The sequence below is a fragment of the Protopterus annectens genome, chromosome 2.part0 (assembly GCF_019279795.1).
Source record: "Protopterus annectens isolate FY-2018-M chromosome 2.part0, PAN1.0, whole genome shotgun sequence".
NCBI classification, from domain to species: Eukaryota; Metazoa; Chordata; order Ceratodontiformes; family Protopteridae; genus Protopterus; species Protopterus annectens.
Genome location: NC_056728.1, coordinates 762,706,786 through 762,730,585, shown reverse-complemented (window position 1 = coordinate 762,730,585; position 23,800 = coordinate 762,706,786). Strand labels below are relative to the sequence as shown.

General features: G+C 46.0%; 1 protein-coding gene across 1 annotated transcript in view; it reads left to right on the top strand.

Annotated features, from left to right (window-relative positions):
• The window catches only part of SMC2 (structural maintenance of chromosomes 2), a 1,579,182-nt gene that overhangs the window by 914,665 nt on the left and 640,717 nt on the right, over window positions 1-23,800 (top strand). Inside the window, exon 16 of the mRNA XM_044060351.1 lies at window positions 1,121-1,240. Coding sequence (XP_043916286.1) covers window positions 1,121-1,240 — 120 coding nt within the window. The remainder of the gene's footprint in view (window positions 1-1,120; window positions 1,241-23,800) is intronic.

Here is a 23,800-nt window from a genome sequence, read left to right as displayed (position 1 = left end):
AACTAACGTTAGGCAGCACAATGCCAGGGCATTTCTATGGGCTAGGCTTGTAAAGGCTTCAGGACCATTAGCCTAGTACACACCTATGAACCTGTGTGTTTTAACAGCCTGTTTTTGAAGTGCAATAAATCCCCTCTAGGGTGGGAATAATCAGGGAAACAATGCATTCCAGAGGTGGTAAAATCTCTTCATCTGTGCCATCTAGCCTCAATATCCCTGGGGTCAGGTGTTATTTCCCTGATAACAACCAGCCTGTCAGGCATTATTTCTTGTGTACATAGTCTTACATGGCCTGGGTCGTCCTTATCTGTAGGAGCTGCTGATTTGGTATTGGCTGACCCAGTCCCAGAGTTCAGCCTTTCAAGAGCTGGTAATAGCTATGTGGTACGGCTGAAATCTTCGGGGGTTTGGGCTTTTGCCTAAGGGCTGTTTTTCTGAAGTTTACTACCCTGCTGGCCGAGAAGGGCCCCAACATTGGCTGGATTTAAGCATTACTTGAAGGCTAATTAATTCATTCTGTGGTTACTTCAATAGCTGTCATACTGTTAATCAGTCTTCCCATGTTTGTTTTATTTTTAACCTTTTTACCACTGATATATTTACTGTGTTTTATATTTACATATCTTCATTGTATTGTGCTATATTATTTTTATTATAAGCTTTTCTCTGCTTGTATATATTGTCTGTGCAATGCTTGGATTCAAGCACTTGAACATCAAGGTATATTCACATCTTATAATAGAATGGCATCTTATCCAGAGTTAAAGTACCAGGCTAAGCTCTAGTTCCACTGTGACCTTGAACTATGTGAAATATTTGTCAGAGTGAATCAATATCTTAATAAAAGGGACACACATCAGGACACTGGAAGAGAAGGAAAGATAAAGCATAAAGACAGGATTTTACATCCAAAATGGTGGGCATGTTGTTAGATTCATATATCCATTGAATTTAGACTGTTTAGTTACATGTCTAGATAGCCAACCAAAAGTCGAAACATAAAATATGCATGATCTGTGAATTTTTAGGTTGTAAAGCCAGTTAGCTGGCCAAACTTGATGATGTCTATGTATCGTCTGTGTCCCGCAGAACTAAAATATGTACTTTGTATGTTTGATAGGTCACTGGTAAGAAGATTCTGGAGAAAGGAGAACTGAAACGTCGTTACACTATTATTCCACTAAACAAAATTTCTGCCAGAAGCCTGGATGAAAGAACTATCAAAGCAGCAAAGAACTTGGTATGTTTTCTCATTATTTTGGGCCAACTGTAGTAGTACTGACATTTTGATGTCCATGGTTGGTTTTGATTTTTACATATGGAACTTGTGTATAACACACTTATTTTGAAGTGCTGGGGTATGTTTGAATATTCATTCAAATTTGATGGAGGGCATTCCGTTAACAAAGTTGGAGCATAGACAAAAAGGCTAAAAATAACATTGCAGAGGGGACAACAGTAGGGAGACATGTGCTTTTATTCTCTCCTATCTAGTTTGTGTTGGAACTGGGCATAGGGCCTTGCAGAAGAATTTGGTAACAGCAGTTCACACTGGCATTTGTATTTGTAAGAATTAGTAGCCTAACTGCCATGCAGTATTTTACTAGTCATAACTGTATTGTACCATTTATTGCTCATTCAGACGTTTTTGCAAATGCAAAGACCTCTTTGTTTTGAATCCTTCATTTCTGTCTAAGGTTGCAGATTTGCTTTTTCCCACCTTTTCTGTTATATTACCTATTTGTTTTAAGGACAGTCTTAGTCTTATTTTCAGGTAACCTTAGTATTTAGCTTTGATTCCTAGCAGCAGACATCTCTGCAGATATTCCTTTATTAGCAGAATTTCATTTAATCATTGCTGTGTAGAACATTTGTAAATGTTCTGGATTTAGGTACAGATGGATGCCAGTCTTCCATCTAGACTGTTAGAACAGTTAAATGTTCCATTAATTAAGATGCGAGTTTACCTTCTCCACCAGAGAAGTTAGCAGGAAAACTGACTGTAACTTTGCACCATCTACAGTTGTGTTTTTTGCTGTTGCAGTAATCAGTTGCCTCTCCCAAACTGTAAGAAAAAGTAGACAGTCGCAGAAAGATGGATATACCTCTGATAGTAGTTACCAGGGTAAGTGGACAAGTGTGTACAAGGACTTGACAACCCTGCTAAATTTGCACAAGCTTAGAAACTGTGGTTCTGTAATGGTGCCACTTGGTAAGCCCATGACCCTAACAGCATTCTGCCAGTGCTGATGTCCTTCAAGGATGCATCTGCAGTCATAACATATGGGTTGTCCTGCCTCAGGCAGCCCTTCGGTCGGCCGGATTCCAAAGTCTGGGTCTGGCCTCGGCTGATGTCGCACCTTCCCTGACGTCAGAGCGTCTGGGGTATAAAAGCATCAGCCGACGCCATTTTCCTCAGTCTATCTTGCCGCGCGGTGCCTGAAGCAGAAGCTATTCGCAAGTGCCGGTCGGTCAGATCCAGTGATTTCAGCTACCGAAAACTTCGAAAAAGCTAAGTACCCCATTGGGGACTCTTTCTTGCCTCAGCCGATGTCAGATAAAGTAAATAATTGTTTAACTTGTGGGAAACAAATACCTCATAAGGATTTCCATTCCTACTGCCTTCCTTGCTTAGGCCCAGACCACGACGTATCGTCCTGTTCAGCCTGTGCTTCCTTCAACCGACGAACTCTTAGACGTCGGTCGGAGTTTGCAGAGGAATTTTTTGGGGCTAGTTTTGCATATAAAATGCCGTTGGAGACTCCGACATCACATTTGGTGAAAAAACGGAAGGACAAGGACCGACACTCGTGGCCTGCGGTTTCGGCTGAAACCACGGTAAGGCCTACCACGAGTGTCTCGGTTTCGGCCGAAACCGAGTCCTCGGAGATTCCTTCATCCGAATCCACTCAACCGACCACTGCGGCCCAGGAGGCCCCGGCTGAGTCGGCTACCGAGCTACCTACCAAAACCAGTGCCCATTATATGTCCGACACCATACCTTTGGGCATATCTACTCCTGCACGTGGGGCAGCTAGGCCCCCTGCTTCCATGTCCATTAAGGCTTTTTCTAGGGCTAAAGCTGCTAAACTTTTCTAAAGCTTTGCCTCCCAAGACTACATCCCAGAGGCCTTCCTCTAGTTCTCAGATCCGCAGCCTTGCAGAGGACCTTATTTCTTTAATTAGAGGTTCACAACCTCACTCGGACAGGGCCTCCACCAGACAAAAGGCCCAGGACTGAGCCTTCTGACCCACACTCTTCAGATGAGTCCTCTGATGGTTCTGAGTTGTCAGACCACCAGGAGGAGGCTTATTCGCCCTATGAGGATTCTGATGCAGAAGAATCTATCCCTTCGGCCTCCCCTCCTGAAGAGTTTTCCTTTGGTGAGACTCTACACTCCATGAGAGAGCAAATGGCAAGGTCAGGATTTCTCTGATTCTAGAAAAAGATTAAGGACCTTTTTACATTTGCCTCAGCATAGGCCCTTAGCTATACCTCCTGTTTTGAATGTAATTGATGATGTGTACAATGATGCCAGTACAGCCCCTGATACTCTCCCCCCGGCCCCTGCCAAACCTGATAGATACTACAGGGTCCCGGATTCTCATTTTCATCTGTATAAAGCCCATTCTGCAGACCCAGAAACTGTTACTCTGGGCCCTAAAGGGGTTGCGGCTGCCACTGCCAAAAATCCTCTACCTTCTGAAAGAGAGTCTAGAGCTTTAGAGAGATGGGGAAAGAAGGTATATACTTCTGCAACTCTTTCAGTCAGGGCACTAAATTGTCAATTTCATATGATACAGTACCAAGAGTATTTGTTAGATGAACTGAACAAGAAGCTTTCTTCTCCTGAGCCCCATGACCGTAAATCCCTTCAGGATCTGGTACACAACTCACAGCAGGTTAGCAATCATTTCTTAGTGTGGTTATGATGCATTGGAGGCTTCATTTAGGTCAGCTATGACTGGGGCAGTTATTCGTAGGCATGCCTGGCTGAAGGAACAATCTTTGCCAGACCATGTTAAAGCTAAACTCCTGGATGCTCCAATGGAGAAACAAAATTTATTTGGCTCCTCTGCTCAGGAGGTCTTAAAGTATGAAGAAAAGGCAAAATCTGTGCAAACAGTTAAGGATTTCCTACAAGTACAACCACCGAGATTCAGCAGAAACTGGCCTACTAAGAATGGTCCTTTCCAGACTCGGACAGAGCCCAGAGAGGCAGGAACAGACACCCCAGAGGCAGAGGCCAATCTAGGGGCTCTTACAGAGGCCGCCAGTGGCAGCCTGCCAACCAGAGAGGTAGTGCAACAGCAGCAACAACAGCTACTACACCAGGGCAGGCTCAATGACTTTACTCTGATTCCGCCCACCAGGGCTCAACTGGAAGCACCCTTGGGCGGAAAGCTTGCTTTATTCTCAAAAAATTGGCATTATATTACAAGGGACACATGGACACTGCAAATAATAGACAAAGGATACAGGTTCCACTTCCACACTTTGCTAAAAAGAAACGGAATGCCAAACCTACCACCAAATCAGAGGGCAGAGCTTTAAAGCAGATCAACAACTTGCTTCAAATGAAAGCTATAGAACAGGTACCACTTTCAGAGCAAGGCCAAGGATTTTACTCCAGACTATTCCTTGTACCAAGAAAAGAAAATCAATGGAGGCCTATTCTCGACCTGTCCGCACTGAATACTTACCTCATTGTGCCAAAATTCAAGATGCTGACCCTACAGCAACTTCTTCCCATGTTGGGCAAGGAGTCTTGGCTGGTGACTCTAGATCTCAAGGAGGCATGCCTGCACGTCCCTATTTGACCAAACTGCAGAAGACACCTCAGATTTCTTGCAGGATCAGAGCATTATCAATTCTCAGCATTGCCCTTTGGCTCATCTACTGCGCCCAGAGTATTCACGAAATGCCTGGCATCAGTAATTGCACACTGCAGACTTCAGGGGATTCAAATCTACTCTTATCTGGACGACTGCCTTATACAAGCGGACAGCAAGGTAAATTTGATAAAAGACTTGGCCTATGCCATCCACCTACTACAGGCATTGGGATACACAGTCAACATCCAAAAATCAAGACTGGTTCCATCCCAAAGGATAACCTTTCTGGATGCGGATCTAGACACAACCACCCAAATGGCCTTTCTCACAGCAGAAAAACAAAAACAACTTCCAGATTACTTCATGAATCTGACAAGACAAGCTCAGCTTACTGCAAGGAAAATCCTGCAGGCCCTGGGTTACATGGCATCCTGCATAATTCTGATACCACAGGCCAGGCTGCATATGAGAAAATTACAATGGTATCTAAGGAGTGTATGGTCTCAACACAGTCACAGTTTGGAAACTTTGATACCAATCATTCCTTGCCTTCAAAAGGAATTCCTGTGGTGGGCTCAGGCCTTCCAGTCCAACAGAGGGTTGCCTTTCAACAAACCAAAAACAAAACAAACCATCAACACGGGCGCTTCATACCGAGGATGGGGAGCACACATGGAGGGCAAATGTATCCAAGGCCTATGGTCTCAAGGACAGCTACACATGCACATAAACCAAAAGGAAATGCTGGCAGTGATGAATGCAATCGAGGCTTTCAAACCCTTCCTCCATCAAGGCCACCTGTTAATAAGGACAGACAAAACCACGGTCATGTGGTACATAAACAAGCAGGGAGGCACACACTCCTACCCTCTATGCCGGCTGGCTATGAATCTATGGGAGCTATGCCTGAAACTCAATATCCAACTGCAGTCCCAGTTCGTGCCAGGAAAGGAAAACACACTGGCAGACAGCTTAAGCGGAACTACCATGGATGCACACGAATGGATGCTGCACCCAGACATCTTCCAACTCATAACAAAGGCATGGGGAATGCCGGAGATAGATCTGTTCACCTCCCCCTTCAACCATCAACTGAGGACATTCTGCTCAAGGACATACCACCCACAAGCATGGAGGGGTGGACTCTCTCTCTTTCAGCTGGAAAGCTCTAAAAGTATATGCCTTCCCACCTCTCCCTTTAATGTACAAGGTTCTACTGAAGATCAGGGAGGAACAGCCAAGAGTGATTCTGATAGCTCCAGACTGGCCAAGGCAACACTGGTACCCACTATTGAGGAGCATGTCACAGGCAAAACAGTGGCCTTCCCCCCCTGTGGCCTCTTCTTCTGACTCAGAACAATTTCATGATCATGCATCCCAACTTAAAAACATTGCAGCTAACTGCCTGGAAAATCCATTAAATCCAAAGCAAAATGTTTTATCACAGAGAGTGAAGGACATTATCATGGAAGCTCGCCGGCCTTCCACAAGGAAGACATACTCAGCTAAATGGAAAAGATTTTTCATTTGGAACACATCAAAAGGCTTAGATGTGACAGTGGCAAGCATGACACATATTCTGGAATACTTAGCAGAGCTGTTCCACAATGGCCTCTCCTATTCTATTAAGATTCATGCCTCAGCAATTTCAGCAGAATACAATGTGGATCCACCTATCTTCTCACACCCTCTCCTCAAGCAATTTCTGAGAGGGATAAAAAATATCAAACCTCCAAGAAAAGCCCCCTTTACCTGCTTGGGATCTCAACTTTGTCTTGGAGAAACTAACACTTCCTCCCTTTGAACCAGCAGCAACAGCGGATCTTCACTTTCTGTCTTGGAAAACTGCATTCCTTCTGGCAATAACTTCAGCAAGAAGAGTATCTGAGTTACAAGCATTAATGGCAGTACAGCCATTTCTTATCTTCCATCAGGACAGAGTTACACTAAGAACTAATCCTACTTTTATGCCAAAGGTGGTATCTAGGGTATCCTTGAACCAAGCTATTCACTTGCCTACGTTCTTCCCAAATCCACAGAATAGAGGGGAAAAACTTCTGCACACCCTGGATATACACAGACAACTACGCTACTACTTGGACAGAACTAAAAGTAGCAGAAAACTGACCAACTATTTGTAGCATATGCTGCTGGGGTGCAAGGAAAAGCAATTTCCAAACAGACAATTTCAAAATGGATAGGAAATTGCATTCGATTTTGTTACTTCTTTCATGGAAAGTCAGTTCCTGCAAACATCAGGCCTCATTCCACAAGGGCCACGGCCACCACTACAGCCTTCCTACGAGGGGTGGCTACCAAGGACATTTTAGAAGCTGCTACTTGGAGCTCCGTGCATACATTTACCAAACATTACAATCTACCTTTATACTCCAGATCCAGAGCAGGCTTTGCTACTGCAGTCCTGCAGGGGATCTTAACTACACCATCATTTTCTTAGTACCTCCTCCCCCAGATTGGCTATGGTATTCTACCCATATGTTATGACTGCAGATGCATCCTTGAAGGACATAGTACAGTTTTGTACCTACCATAAATGTAGATGTCCGATAGGTATGCATCTGCAGTCAGGTTTACCCTCCCTCCTACCCCTCTGTGGTATTCCTAGGGTGTTTACCCCTCTTTTAGCTAGCTGGGGGAATCTATTATGGTGTATTTGTATATACATGTATGTATGTATATATATATATATATATATATATATATATATATATATATATATATATATATATATATATAATTTTGCAAATGTTTGGAATTCTATTGCATTTATCCAAATTTAGCCTTCTTAGAGGGCACCTGGCATCTGGGGCAAGAAAAACTGAGGAAAATGGCGTCGGCTGATGCTTTTATACCCCAGACGCTCTGACGTCGGGGAAGGTGCGACCTCAGCCGAGGCCAGACCCAGACTTTGGAATCCGGCCGACCGAAGGGCTGCCTGAGGCAGGACAACCCATATGTTATGACTGCAGATGCATACCTATCGGACATCTACATTTATGGTAGGTACAAAACTGTACTTTTAGAAGGCTAACAGTGAGTTACCATCTGCAAAGGACCAGACCCCAAGTCTTTCCTTCATGCCACAGCCATACAGAGGTACATGCTTCCATTGGTGGACAGGCATCAGTTCATTTGCAAAATTCATAAGAAAACATTCCTACCGTTTTTGTGCATTAGGCATATGGTCAGTTGGTCACAATCAGCATTTTTTAGGCCTACCCCCCCCCCCCCAACCTTCAGGTCTTGTCTTCCTTTGGATTGGAAGTCAGAATAAGGGTCAGCGGTCCCTGATCAATTTTCCCTGCCTATTTTTTACTTGAAAATATTGCAAGGACTATGCTGCTACATAATAAGGGATACCATTACAACTGGGCACAGTTCTTTTGGTTTGGAAGCATCTCTGAAAAGGAAGACAGTTCCTTCACCTGAATGGATGGACTCTGATGTCAGTGAAAATGAAGGTGACAAACTTGGTGTACTATCCCTTGTATAATACTTATGCCAGACCTGAAGTAACTTTCCATATCTGAAGACTGTCTCTCAAAACAGAGTACATTCTTCAGTGACAGAGGCGCTGACTCATCTGACTTTGAGGAGGAGTATAGAGCTCATCCCCTCCCCCCTTTGCTTATGATATAGATGATGAAAAACAGTCTGTTGGGGGGGGGGTCTCACCCAGGGGTTATTTTATTTGGAAATACACTCCCTTATCTCAAATGGTAATCTGAAGGGGTATCTGCTTCTCACAAAAGATATTCAGACATTCTGGAGCTAGATTTTCCAAAGCCCATGGCCATTCCCTCCAGTTCAGAAATTTGCTCTTGCATGGATGCCTTTGAGGTGGCATTCTCAGATCCAGACTTCCAAACCCCAATCTAAAGAGGCCTAATGGATTTTATAGAGTGAAGAACCCTTGTAAGTTTTTATATAATATTCCTGTGGAGGATCCAGACACTGTCCCTGGATATTGCTGTACTGTGTGTGTGTGTGTGTGTGTGTGTGTGTGTGTGTGTGTGTGTGTGTGTGTGTGTGTGTGTGGGAGGGGGGGTTGTAAGCTGGCCCTAGGTAGTAGCAGTCTTCCCTCTGACTGGGAAAACAGAATTTTGGACCTGTTTGGGAAGAGAGTTTACACTGCAGCAGCCCTAGCATTTATAGCTCTGAATTATCAAATCCATATTTTCGAGTATCTGAGTGATTCTTAAGCAGCTCCCGAGAAGCTTTGAAGGAGGGGAAAAAAGGGTACTTTGAAGGCCAGACTTTTTAAACTAGGTCTAAATTGCTGTATGGGTGAGCAGGGTCTACTATTGGAAGGAATATCTGCCTGAGGCTACAGTGCCTACCTTGGGATCTGAAGGTTCAACTCCTGAATACTACTGTGGGACAAGGACTTGTTCTTCAGACACATTCTTATACAGTAGTTGTGAAATTGGAGAACTTGGGAAAAGAATTGTCGCTGAAACAGTTTTCATCCTCTTATTCCCACATATAGTATAAACTACCTTAGCTAGCAATGGCCCTGTTACCCAGAGGCCAAGTGGATAGGAAAGCAGCCTAACAATAAAACTGGCTCTCAAAAGAGGAAATAGCAAGTTGATAAAATGACGACTGGGTGCCCCCAGGTACATCCCCACTCCAGACTGGGAGTAGTTGTGATTATCCCACTCTTTTTAGCCCCCTAAGTAACCCACCACAGAGCTTTGATCCCATCTTTCTTAACACTGAAGGATAGGAGATTGGCTGGCCTTTCATCTAAAATGAACCCCTAGAGCTATTGTAAAGGTGCTGGAGGCTGCAGGTTTTTTTTTCCATACCAAATTTGCAGGATATCCCTTCTATTTCAGGGAGTAAGAAACAATGGGATATATGTTAGCCATGCTAAGAAAGGGTACTATAGAACTAGCTCCTGGTAGGCAGGAGGCCAGTCACCCCCCCCCCTTCAGGGTTTTTATTTTTGCCTAGAAAAGATGGCGTCTGATGACCAATTCTGAACCTTTCAAGGCTCAGCCCATTTCTAAAGGGACCCTTATTCAAAATGCTAACACTCTAGGACCTCTTTCCTCTCAGGTTCTCCAAGTCCTGATTATGACTGTGGACCTCAAGGGTGCTTTAACTCCACATGCCATTCTCACAAAATAAGGTGCTGTCTGATGTTCAAAGCATGCTTCTGCCTTTACTAGTTTAACTTCCTGTGCTTTGGTTATTCTGCTTTACTCAGTTTTTAAAAAATGTCTGAAGCTGTCACTTATTGCACGGCCAGGGACATTCATATATATCCTAACTGAATGATTGCTTTGATGCAAGTAATGTCTCAGGAGGAACTGCAGGATGTTCGTGTTTCACTGTTGCAGTCATCACACTTGGGTTATCCTGCCAGGGGTAGCCCTCAGTCGGCCCGAATACCAGAGCCTTAGTATTTCTGCGTCGGTTGCTCTCTCTCCATGACTGACGTCAGGTCGTCAGTGGTATAAAATCAGGCAGCCGTCACCATTACATCAGTCTTTCTTGCCGAGGAGCCTGAAGCAGAAAGCAGTTCACACAAGTGCCGGTCGGCCGCTACCTGAGTTTTTCCTTTCCGAAATTGAAGTTGAAGTCTTCTAAAGCTAAGTAACCTGTTTGGGATCCTTTTTTCTTTCTCTAACCGATGTCAGAAAAGGTTAACAATTGTCTCGCCTGTGGAAAGCAAATACCACACCAAGATTTCCATTCTTACTGCGTCACCATTTTAGGCCCAGACCTACTCCAGAACTATACGTCTGTCCCTTATCGTAGCTAAATACTTTCGCTCTCGATCTCCGTATTCTGAAATGGCTTCGGTAAGTCATCCGACTACCAATCTTCTGAAAAAATGTAAGGATAAAGATAGACCGCACAGGTCCAAAACTGCCATTGACTCTTCTGTTAAGCTAGTTGCCAGTTCGCCGGTTCTCAGTGAGGCGCTTTTTCAGCCCCTGATGCCCGCTTCTATGGATTTGCAGGCCGCTACCGAGACCCGTTCGGAGTCTGATATGCCGCGAGACTCTTTGTTGATTAAGGATCCTGCAGATGTCTCTACCTTGGATGGGTCCGGAGCCACTGAGCAGGCACCGTCTTCCAAGGAAACTCTTCACACTATCGATATTTGATACAAACCCACTTTCGCGTCTTCAGTTCTTTCTAAAACTACAGAGTTTCTAAGGCCCAGGGTACAAACTACGCCTAAATAAATGACCCACACTCAAGCACCTTCTTCCATGCCTCAATTCCAAATGCTTAAAATGGCAGAAGACCTTATGCTTAAGGGAAGCCAGCCTACCCCTTCTAAAAGAAAAAGACTTGTCAACAGCAGTTTTATCTGACCAGGAGTCCAAGATTTAAGGTTTCAGAATATGAAGACATGCCCTTGTCTGCTTATGAGGATTCAGATGCAGAGGAATCCATTCCCTCTGCCTCTCCTCCAGAGGATTTTTCTTTTGGTGAAACCCTACATACTTTGAGAGAACATTTCCATTGGGAATGTCAGGATTATCCTCAGTCCAAAAAGAGACTCTGGGAACTTTTAGATTTACCACAGCACAAGACCCTTAGCTATTCCTCCTGTCCTGGATGAGGTTTTCATGGAATCTAGCTCAACTCCTGACACCCTACCACCTGCTCCCAGGAAACCAGGCAGGTATTACAGAGCCCCTGACTCACATGAATTTCCTTTCAAAAATCCTACTACAGACCCAGAGGTCAACTCCCAGGGACCTAAAGGAATCAAAGCAACCACAGCCAAGAATCCCATCCCTTCAAACAGGGATTCCCGAGCTTTAGACAGATGGGGTAAAAAAGTATACACCTCTGCAACTCTTGCCATTAGAGCACTAAATTCAGTTCCACATGCTGAAATACCAGCAACATACAATGGAACTCCAAAAACAAAAATTATCTACCTTTCCAGCTTGTGCAGAAAATAAAGAATTACAGGAGCTTATGCATTCTGTAAACCAAGTTACTAAGCACACTTTGCACACTTTGCAGTGTGGCTTTGATGCCCTAGAAGCATCCTGCAGAGCAGCAGTCACAGGTTCTGTGCTTAGAAGGCATGCTTGGCTTAAGGAACAGACTTTGTCAGACCATGTCAAATCAAGACTGTTGGATGCACCATTGCATAAAGATAATTTATTTGTCACCAAGGCAGAAGAGGTTTTAAAAAAGATGGAAGAAAAAGCAAAATTTATGCAGACAGTTAAAGACTTCTTGCAAGTCCAGCCTCCGAGGTTCAGTAGGCATTGCCCCTCCAAGCACTGGTCCTTTCCAGCCCCCTCAAGGCCAGCTCAGACAAGATCTAGGGGAAGGAGACCCCCCCCCAGACAGCAGCCCCAGGGAATGCAGGGATCTAAGCAATGGAGTTCCTCCACATCAAAAGCAGGGAGTGCTAAGCCACCCGCTTATGGAAAGAACGCACTATGACTTTACAACTCCACCTCTTCCCTCTGACCACATGCTTGTGCCCCCTAGGAGGAGAACTCTCCTTTCATGCAAAAAACTGGGCTTCCATCACCAACAACGACTGATGTGTACTAAACAGTGTCCCCAGGGATACAAATTTTATTTCCACATACTGCCAACCCCAAAAGGGTTCCTAGATCTTCCTCCAAACCAGTGGGCAGAGGCCCAAAACCAAGTCCATTTCCTGCTCTCCATGAGGGCAATACAACCTGTTCCTGCAGACCAGATAAGCCAAGGTTTCTATTCCAGACCAGTCCTCGATCTATCCATTCTAAACACCTTCCTGGTGATACCAAAATTCAAAATGTTCTCCCTCCAGCATCTTCTCCCTGTGCTATCCAAGGATGCTTGGTTAGCCACCCTAGACCTAAAAGAGGCCTTATCTACACATCCCAATCAGGGATTTTTGCAGGAAATATCTACTTTTCAGGGCAGGATCTATGTACTTTCAGTTCTCCACGCTTCCCTTTGGCTTATCCACTGCTCTGAGTTTTCACAAAATACCTGGCTCCTGCCATTGCTTTTTGCAGACAAAGGAATATTCAAATTTACCCCTGCTTAGACGACTGCCTGATTCAGGCAGACAGGAAAAGCTGTTAAAGCACCTGACCTTTGTAAAATACCTACTGACCTCCCTGGGGGTACACTATAAACGAAAAGAAATCCAAAGTAGTCCCACTCAAAAAAATTGTGCTCCTAGGAGCAAGCCTGGACACAACATCCCAGATGGCATTCCTTACTCCAGAAAAATAAGCCTATCTGACAGACTACTCTCTCAACTAGCCACCAGAACCCAGTTATCCACAAGGAAAATCCTGCAAACTCTAGGGTTCATGGCATCCTGCATTCTACTCATTCCATATGCCAGACTGCATATGAGGAAACTTCAGTGGTACTTAAAAAGCCTTTGGTGTCGACACTGTCAGGACCTGGAAACTATCATACCCATGATACCTTGCCTGAGGAAAGATTTTCTTCAGTGGGCAGCAGCATGAAACCATAACAAGGACATTCCCTTTTCACATCCCCCACGCCTCCCAAACCCTAACCACAGACTCATCAGATTATGCCTAGGGTGCACACCTGCATGGCAGGTGCATTCAGGGCCATTGGAGCCCAAATCAAATGCATCTGCACATCAACCAAAAAGAATTGCTAGCTGTTCAGCACGCTCTGACAGCTTTCAGACTCCTACTATCCCCAGGGCCTCTACTGATCAAAACAGACAAACCACAGTGATGTGGTACATCAACAAGCAGGGAGGAATTTACTCCTATCTCCTCTGCAAGCTAGCCATGACCCTTTGGCACACGGCTTCAGCCACGCAAATTCACCTCCTAGCACAATTCCAGGCTTCCAAAACTCTCTGGCGGACAACTTAAGCAGAAACCTCCTAGACCCACACGAGTGGCAGCTAGACCACAACACCTTCAGCCTCGTAACCCAGAAATGGGGCACCCCGAAGGTGGACTTACTTGCCTCCCATAACCACCAGCTCAGCAAATTCTGCACCAGGGAATCTCACAGCAAGGCCTGGAAAGTGGATGCCCTATCCTTCCAATGGGTAAACCTCTCGATCTATGCATTTCCCTTTCTACCTCTACTCACAAGGGTACTACTCAAAATAAGGGAGGAAAAACCAAGAGCAATCTTGATTGCCCCAGACTGGCCATATCAGCACTGGTACCCACTGCTGCACAGTCTGTCACCCCTGCCTCCTTGGCACCTACCTCAGATCCCAAATCTCCTCACCCAACAGAGTGGAGAATTCATGCATCCACAATTGCAGACCCTGAACCTGGCAGCCTGGCTTATTCCCTGACCTCTCCTCCAGTTGCCAGCCTAAGCAAGCAAGTCCTGGACATTATACGTGAGGCCAGATGCCCTATCACTAGAAAATCCTATGCTGACAATGGGAAAAAGTATTGCACTAGCTCCAGGCTAAGGGAGCTGATTGCAGCACTGCCCTCCCTGCCTCTCATTTTGGATTACCTAGCAGACCTACTGCACAGGGGTCTATCCTTCTCTATTAAAATTCATGCCTTGGCCATCTCTGCTCATTACAGCACAGAGCCACCTCTCTTTTCTCACCCTCTTATCAAACAGTCCCTAAGAAGGGCTAACAATTTAAGGCCAACCAGAAGAGCTCCTACCCCCGCTTGGGGCTTAAATTTTGTGTTGGAAAAGCTCACACTGCCCCCCCTTTGAGCCTGCTGCTTTAGCAGAGTTAAAATTCCTCTCTTGGAAAACAGCCTTGCTTCTGGCTATCACTTCAGCTAGAAGAGTTCCTGAGCTACAAGCACTCATGGCTGTGGAACCTTTCATCTTTTTTCATGCTGATAGTCTCCCTCAGGACTAAGCAAACGACCAAGTCAGCACAAACCTCAGGACTAACCCAACCTTCATGCCTAAAGTGGTGTCCAGTGTGGCTCTCAACCAAATCTGTTCATTTGCCCACCTTTTTCCCCAAACCTCAAAAAGAGTGAAAGGATCCTGCACTCTTTAGATGTGCACAGACAGCTGAGATTCTACCTGAATAGGGCTAAGCCTTTTAGGAAAACTGACCAGTTGCTATTCAGCTTTGCAGCAGGGACGGAGGGCAAGCCCATATCCAAACAAACCATCTCCAAATGGATAGCACACTGTATCCTTTTCTGTTACAAACACCACGGGAAACCAACCCCACAGGGGGTCAGTACACATTCCACAAGGGCAACCTCCACCTCTGCAGCTTTCCTCAGAGGGGTCCCTACCAGGGACATCCTGGAGGCTGCAACATGAAGTTCTGCTCATACCTTCACCAAGTATTACCACCTGCCTATATTTTCCAAATCCAGGGCAGGCTTTGCAACCGCAGTCTTGGTGGGCATACAAGCCAGCCCCAACTCTTCTCGACTGTCTCCACCCTTTACTTCAGCTTTGGGAATCAATCAACCCAAGTGTGATGACTGCAACAGTGAAACATGAAGAACATAGTACAGTTGTGTACACTTGCCATAAATGCAGATGTTTGAGTGTATTCACTGTTGCAGTCCTGATTTCCCACCCTCCATCCCCCTTGTCTCTCTCGCACTCTGTCTTCCTCACACTCCAAGGATTTTTGGTATTTACTTTCTACTGGTGGTGGTCTTCCACCATAACCTAGCTCCCTATTTGGAGACTCCTGACTTTTGGGGAAAGAAAAACTGATGTAATGGCGTCGGCTGCCTGATTTTATACCACTGACGACCTAATGCAAATCTTGGAGCAACAGCAACCGACACAGAAATACTAAGCCTCTGGTATTCGGGCAGAATGAGGGCTACCCCTGGCAGGATAACCCAAGTGTGATGACTGCAACAGTGAGTACACATCTACATTTATGGTAAGTGTACACAACTGTACTTTGAGTTATACCATAGCTTGTTCCCCGAGATTAGATTTCTCCCTGAGTACTCTAGAATCGTACACAATTCCAACCAGGCCTGTGATATTCCTAGGGCCTTATCTGAGTACCACACAATCCAGAGGCTTCCCTCCACCCCCACCCTAGGAGAAAGTGAGCTCATTGAGCACCTTTTTTCACAAGATTGCAGACAACAAAGGTGACAGCTTCGGAATTTTTGAGAATTTTTGGCCTGTTCGCTTCCTTCATCCAGGTGGTGCAGTGAAAGACTGCACACAAAGTTGCTTTGGTTCCTGAGGAATGTTTGGGAGCATTGGAGTGGCCCAGCTTTGTCCTGCTCTGCAAGTCAGGAGATGACATGGGAATCCTTCATAGTGTAGAAAAACAAGGGAATGCATTTCTGACACCTGGCACTGGAACCAGACCTTAACCACTGATGCTTCAGACACTGACTTGGGGGGGGCTTTCCCCTGGAAGATTTTAAGTTCGGGGCACCTGGAGTCCCAGGAAAGAAAAGAGGTGTATAAGCAATAAAATAAATAATTGGCAGTCATTCTGGCACTGAGGGCCTTTTCCTGAATGCAGTTAGATAATCCTGTGATGATGTGGTACACAATCATTTGGTACATTAAGCAAGACTTCAGCAGATCCAGAAAAGATGCTAGACAGGGGCAACATTTCAGTCTTAAACAGTTGGTGTACTAGAGAGAAATCTGATGTTAGGTAGTCCAATCTCACTTTCATTTTTACATATGGGTTCGGAGCCGATCCTCTGCTCCAACTCGGCCGATTTTCAAGCTCAAAGACTTCTGGTTGGCTCGTGGCTAAGCAGGTGTATCCCATGGTGCACCAGTACAATCCACAGATTTCGTTTGCCGTGTCGATAAGTTCGGATGTGCTTCTCTTGGCTCTGGCTAAGTTTTTGCAAATTTTCATTATTCTAGTATCTTTTGCATAATTATTGAATATATACATTATAGGATTTTATCTTTGTCTTGTGGTTCTTGTGTGACCTTATTAGTGATATCCTGTGTACCAGTAGTTAGGCGCAAGTGCGCTTTACCTAACCGTTAGTTTTGGCGGTTTCGCCTTTTTTTCCTGTTATTTACAGTTAGGATTTACCTAAATTGCCTTGTGTGACTAGTATAGTAGTCTCCTGTATTCAGTAGTTACACTCGCTTGTTTTTCCATGTTCTTCGTGTTTCACTGTTGCTGTCATTGCATTTGGGGTAATCTGCTGGCAGGTTGCCCTCAGTCGGCCTGAATATCAAAGTCTTGGGTCCAGCGTCGGTTGACGTCTCCTCATGACGTCAGGTCATCAGGGGTATAAAACATGCAGCCGACGCCATTTTATTCAGTCTTTCATACCGTGCGGTGCCCGAAGCAGAAGCAGTTCGCAAGTGCTGGTCGGCCGACTCCTGAAATTTTCGCATTCGAGTTTCAGAACCGAAGTCTTCAGTTAAAGCTAAGTACCCCATTAGGGAAACTTTTTCTTGCTTCTTACCGATGTCGGTAAAAGTTAATTGCATTACTTGTGGGAAGCAAATACCTCATAAGGATTTTCATTTGTACTGTATTCCTAGCCTAGGCCCAGATCATAATGTGCCTTGCTGTCGGTTTTGTGCTAGACTTAACCAACGCACTATTAAGCATTGGTATAGACTCGCTTGTTTTTCCTTTCTTGTCTAGAGAATTAGTTTGGCGAGTTCACTGTTTTTAATCAATAGGGGCTCCTATTGATTATTTCCTGTCAAGCGATTATTGTTGACTGGTGGTCTTTAGCAGGGACCAGCTGAAATCTTAATTTCTTACAGTTGTTAATTTGCTACCTGTGTGTGTGTGTGTGTGTGTGTGTGTGTGTGTGTGTGTGTGTGTGTGTGTGTGTGTGTGTGTGTGTGTGTGTGTGTGTGTGTGGAGACAAGACTGGTTCGAGTGGCTCTGGGGCCGATTGGGTCGCAGCCAACAAAAATTTAGGCAGGGCAGACTTGAGTCTCAGTACTACCCTCTCCACATCTTCCGAAAGACTCCTAGAAGACCTGTGTGTGTATGTGTGTTGTGCCTTCTTGTTCTGTTTGAATTAGAAAACCCGGTTCTTCACAGGGCTAGGCCCGTTTAACTTAGAGGACCTAGTCCTAGTGTAATTCGTCTGTAGGGCTAGGCCCGTTTTAGTTAGAGGACCTAGTCCTCAGTCATTTTCTTTCTCTTTCTTTTTCCCTCTGATTGCTTGTGGGTTGCAATGTCTAAGGATAGTAAGGAGCACAAACCCTCTGGGTTTAAAAAATATATGAAGTGCTCCCAGAAAATGTCTTTGACCGATGGCCACGGTAGCTGTGTCTACTGTTTGGGGGCCATCCATTTGCAAAAATCATGTTTATTATGTCATGCTTTCTCTCCTAGAGTGTTGCAGGAGAGAAAGAACAAACTGATACTCAGGGGTCTTTTGAAGCCAACGTTCGTGGAAGCTTTGTCTGGTTCTTCGACTTCTTCATCTAAGTCTTCTAAGTCAAGATCTGACTCAAAATCTAAAGGTTCAAAAAGGCCTTCTTCGGCACTGGCTAGTGTTTTGGAGCCGCTTGGCAAATTAATAAAACCTGCCTCCTCGACTCCTCAGTCTTCGGAGCCGAAGGAGAGCACTGGTTTTGGAGTCGGTCACAGATCTTTCGGTGCCGACTGCTGAATCCCTGCAGATAGTTGACTCTGCTTCTCGGAGCCGGTCTGTAGAGTCTCTACCGGTCTCTCTGGTCAAATCTCCAGTGCCTGCTAGGTAGAGATCCCCAACTTCGTCTTCCAGGAATCTTTCGGAAGATGTGGAGAGGGTAGTACTGAGACTCCTCAAGTAGTCTGTCCTGCTTAAATTTGTGTTGGCTCCGACCCAATCGGCCCCGGAGCCACTCGAACCAGTCTTGTCTCCATCCGTGATTCCTCCTCTGAGTCATGTTGGTTTTTCGGAGCCGGAGTGCTTGTTACCAATGGAGGAACCCTCTGTTCTGGCCCTCCTTGCTGTTGCATTGGAGCAGAGTTCGGCTCCGACACATTCGGGTCCATCTGTCGTGTCCTGGGACCGAAGCTCTTCTGTTGGCGCCTTGGGGGAGGTTTTGAATCTATCTTCGGTTCCGAGCCTTCCTCTCGGTGCGTCCGCCAGGGTGAGCTTGGACCCTGCATCTATCTCGTAGCCAGTGGCTCTGGCTCCGGCACTGTCCTTTGTCTCTTCGGAGGGGGGACGGTGTTCGGAGCAGGAGAGATCTACTTTTGAGGTGATGAGTGTGCTCCCACAATCTACAGCCCCTGCCAGTGGAACAAGCACTCTTCCCCCCAGGGCTCCCACTTCGTTCTCAGTCCTTACTCTTTCCGGAGACAGCAGAGACCCACAGCCTCAGGAGCCACCGACTTGTGGCCCCCACTCTTCCGGGGCATCCCCAGAAGGTCCTTTTGAGGAGCCCCCACGGAAGAGTATGCAAGAGGAAGCATATTGACTCCCAGGATGAGTCTCTGACATCGGACACTGACCTCGATGAGTCTGAGGGGTCCCTTAAGTCGTCCTCTGATGTCTCCTTTGTGGACATTGTAGAGATCCTTAAACAGAGGTGCAACTGGCCTACTGTCAACCGTTCTGAAGAGGAGTCAGTGTACCTGAAGGCTTTTGGGTCTCAGCCCTCTGCCTCTTGGGTGTCTCCACCTTTTGACTAGCTAATGGATCTGGTTAGTCGGAAGGTGTGGGATACTCCCGATGCCGTGTAGCCAGTACCTAGAAGACCAAATAAGTTCTGTCTGCCCCTCCCGAAAAGAATTCTTGGCTAAGGGCGTTTGCGTAGATGCCATGGTGGTGGCGGCAGCCACAAAAGAGGAGTTGGCGGAGACTTCTTCCTCTGTACATCTGCCAAGCAAGGAGTCTTGACAGATGGACAGATTTTGGAAGAGCGTTTGTAGTTCAGCGGCCTTTACACTTCGATCCCTGAACCATCTTACCCATTTCACGAGGTTGCAGAGGGATCTCCTCAAGGAGTTAGGAGATTCCATACAGGGTGCTTGTCCTGAGAGAGTCCTGGACAGGATCTCTGTTTACTTGAACACCCTAAATTCCGTAGTTATGCAGCTCATATCTCATGTGGCTGACGGAGCGAGCAGAGCAGTGGGTTCAGGAGTTGCCCTTAGGCACCACTCCTGGATGCACTTGTGTAATTTTGCTGAGCCGTTCAAGTCCACCTTCACCAACGCCCCATTTGATGGTTCCTCCTTGTTTGGTTCCAAGGTGAAAGATACTGACTCTGTGTGAACAGAAAGGAAAGACTCTCTCTGCCATGGGAGTCCGTTTTACCATCCCCTCTCGACCATACCCCAGAGGTCAAAGGGGGGAGGTAAGATGTGGTTCAAAAAGTCCCAGAGGGCCTTTCCAGACATGCACAGTGAATCCTCCTTCAGAGGCAGAGGAGGAGGAAATGGTAGACGTCGCCCTAGAGGCAGAGGCGGTCCGCAATATCAGCAAGGCCGTGGTTCCTTTAGAGGGCGGCCTTATCAGCCCTCCTGATGTGGGGCCCGACTGCGTTTTTCTCTGGGGCCAGTCGGGGGTCGCATCTCTTTGTATCCAGAAACCTGGCTAAATTTAAACCAAGACAAGTGGGTACAAAGAGTTGTTACCAAAGGATATATCCTACCCTTTTCCCTTCCACCGTTTGTTCCCAAGAAGATCCCAGTTGTTCCACCCAATCACAGGGATCAGGCAACTGTGGAGATCAACAAGTTGCTCTCAAAAAGTCATCCAGCCCGTGCCAGCAGACCAGATAGGATCCAGAACTTACTCCAGGTTCTTTTTAGTCCCAAAACGAACCGGAGACTGGAGGCCAATATTGGACCTCAGCAGATTAAATGAATCTGTGAAAAATGACAAGTTTCGGATGGTAACACTGCAGTCGATACTCCCGTTGTTAGGGAACGACTATTGGATGTGCTCTCTCGATCTCCAAGACGCCTACTACCATATAAAAATGGACAAGGCGTTAAGGAGGTATCTGTGCTTCCAGCTGGGAGCCAGCCATTATCAGTTTCGTGCTCTGCCCTTTGGTCTCACCATAGCCCCCAGGGTGTTCACCAAATGCATGGCAGTAGTGACAGCTCACCTGAGACGTCAGGGATTCCATGTGTTTCCGTATTTGGATGACTGGCTCCTGACCACCCCCACCAGGCATCTACTTTTCCAAAACAGGGACATCACCATCCAGCTTTGTGCTCAACTAGGGATCTCCATAAATTGGGAAAAATCTGCATTACTGCCCTCGCAATCTATGATTTTTTATAGGCGCAGAGGTAGACACAGTGTATATGACAGTTCGTCTTCCTGCCGAAAGAGCACAAAACCTCATCTCACAAGTTCAGCGCCTTCTCCCACTTCGGAAGGTCAAAACAAAGTGGATTCTTCAACTTCTTGGAACAATGGCCTCAACCATTCTGTTAATACCTCTAGCCAGGTTGCATATGAGAATCCTTCAATGGCTCTTGTTCTCCCAGTGGTCATTCCAGTACCTACCGCTGAATCACACTATTCTGCTGACCGAATCATGCAAAAAGGACCTTCGTTGGTGGATAGCCCCCAACAATTTGTTCATGGGAGCTCCCTTTGTGCCTGGCCAACCCCGTTGCCACTGTGACCACAGATGCCTCCCGGGTCGGGTGGGGGGGGGGGGCATTATCTGGGCAGGACGTTCCACGGCACATGGCAAGAACACGAGGATCATCTGCATATCAATGTTCTGGAGATAGGAGCGGTGCTTCTGGCGTTGCCAGCACTTCAGGACCTTCTTCCTCCAGGGACGATTGCAATACAATGGGACAATATGTCGGTTGTGTGGTGCATCAACAAACAGGGCGCTACCAGATCTTACCCACTCTATCGAGAGGCCATGCGAATTTGGCAATGGGAGATTTTTTCCCAGCGCTTTCTGGTGGCAACGCACATTCCGGGGACAACCAACGTGATAGCAGACAAGCTGAGCCGGGCAATCCTGCTCCCCCCGAGTGGTCTCTGAAATGGGAAATAGTGGAACAGATTTTCCTAAAATGGGGACAACCTTGCTGCGACCTTTTTGCCAGTCCAGTCAATGCCAAGTGCAGCAGTTATTTTTCCCTTATTCTCCCTCTGGGGAAAGCACCCAGAGACGCTCCGGTACACAATTGGCCCACGGGACTTCTCTATGCCTTCCCTCCTTTTCCTGTAATCCCCAAAGTGATATACAGAAAGCCAACAGACTGGCAAGCAAGTTGATCCTCAATCCGCCTTACTGGCCTCGCCAGGTCTGGTTTCCCTTTCTCGAGCCTCTTTTGGACGATCCTTGGATCCTGGACCCAGTTCCAGATCTACTGACCCACATATCAGATTCGCTACGCCCCTCTCTCCACACCCTCAAATTGACAGCTTGGCTGATCCATTTCCATCTCTAGTCAGGCTTCATGATGTTTTATTGTCAGTGTCCCATATTCTTTTATCCTCTCACAAACCATCAACCAGAAGGCTGTATGACAATAAATGGAAAAGGTTTTCTATTTGGGCACAGAAAATGAATGTGGATCCTTACACCACTCCTGTTCCCATAATTCTGGAATTCCTTTCTGAGCTCTTTCAGCAGGGATCTGCTGCAGCCACCATCAAAATACAATTGGCGGCTATTTCACATTTTTATTTGGGATCTCCAAATGTTAACCTTATGTCGCATAAGTTATGCAAAACCTTCTTGAGAGGAGCCACCTTGCTGAGACCACCTTTACAGGAACCTGTGGCTTCTTGGGACTTAAATTTTGTGTTGTCCAAACTCCTCTCCTTTTGAACAGTCTCATTCAGCTTCCTTAAAGTACTTGTCTTGGAAGACTGTGTTTTTGGTAGTTATTACATCAGCCAGACGTGTTTCTGAGCTACAAGCCCTGTCTATTAAAACCACCTTATTTAGTTTTTCATAAAGACAGGGTTTCTTTGCATACCAGTCCTTCGTTTGTCCCCAAAGTTTGTTCTTCTGCCACATTGAACCAGTCCATTGAACTCAGTCTTCTTTCCCAATCATAGCAATGCAGCGGAATGCCGTTTTCACCAGTTGGATGTTCACAGACGGCTGCGTTTCTATTTGCAACGGACCAAAGAATTTCGGAAGTCAGACCAGTTGTTCATTTCCTTTTCTGATTCCAGATTGGGTTTGCCAGTTTCTAAGGTGCATTGTCTAACTGGATATCAAGTTGCATAGCTTTCATCTATAGCTCGGAGGGCAGACCCTTACCCCACAGGATCAAAGCTCACTCTGCCAGGTCTCTGTCTACCTCTGCAGCCTTCCAAGCCAGGGTACTAATTGATCATATCTGTGCAGCAGCTACGTGGGCTACCCCTCACACCTTTATTACTCATAAGTTGGATTTGGCTTCTAGGGGTAGAGCATCCTTTGGCCCCATGGTGCTCAGGAGTATCTTCCAATGAGCCACCCAAGAATTAGGCGCTAGGGACGCTGTCCCATATGTAAAAATGAAGGTGAGGTTGGACTACCTAACATAAAGAAAAGTTATGTACTCACCATAAAGTTCCATGTTGGTAGTCCAGCTCACCCTTAATTTTTACCAACCCTCCCTCCTGCCCCCATCCTGGAAGATCTGGAGGCAATATAAATTTCTTGGTTGGCGACCCTTTAGTATTGGTTTGTTGGTTAAGGGTTTCTTTCTGTCTCTTTCTATCGTTAGTGAGCAGCAAACAAGATCTGGGGATTGCACTGGTGCACCATGGGATACCTGCTTAGCCACGAGCCAACCAGAAGTCTTCGAGCTTGAAAATCGGCCGAGTCAGAGCCAAGGATCGGCTCCGAACCCATATGTAAAAATGAAGGGTGAGATAGACTACCAACATGGAATGTTATGGTGAGTACATAACTTCTTTTTTGCTTCTCTGCGTGACAAACAACTGAGGAAATGCTGCAAAGTTAGCTCCGAGCAAATGGCTGAAGTGGATGCCTTCTGCCCCCCCCCCCCCGGGGGGGGGGGTCTGTTTCTTTATTTTTTGTTTTTTTCTTTCCCATATTACTGGCTCCTAGGGCCTTTGAAAAACAAAGGGAAGAGAGGAAAGAA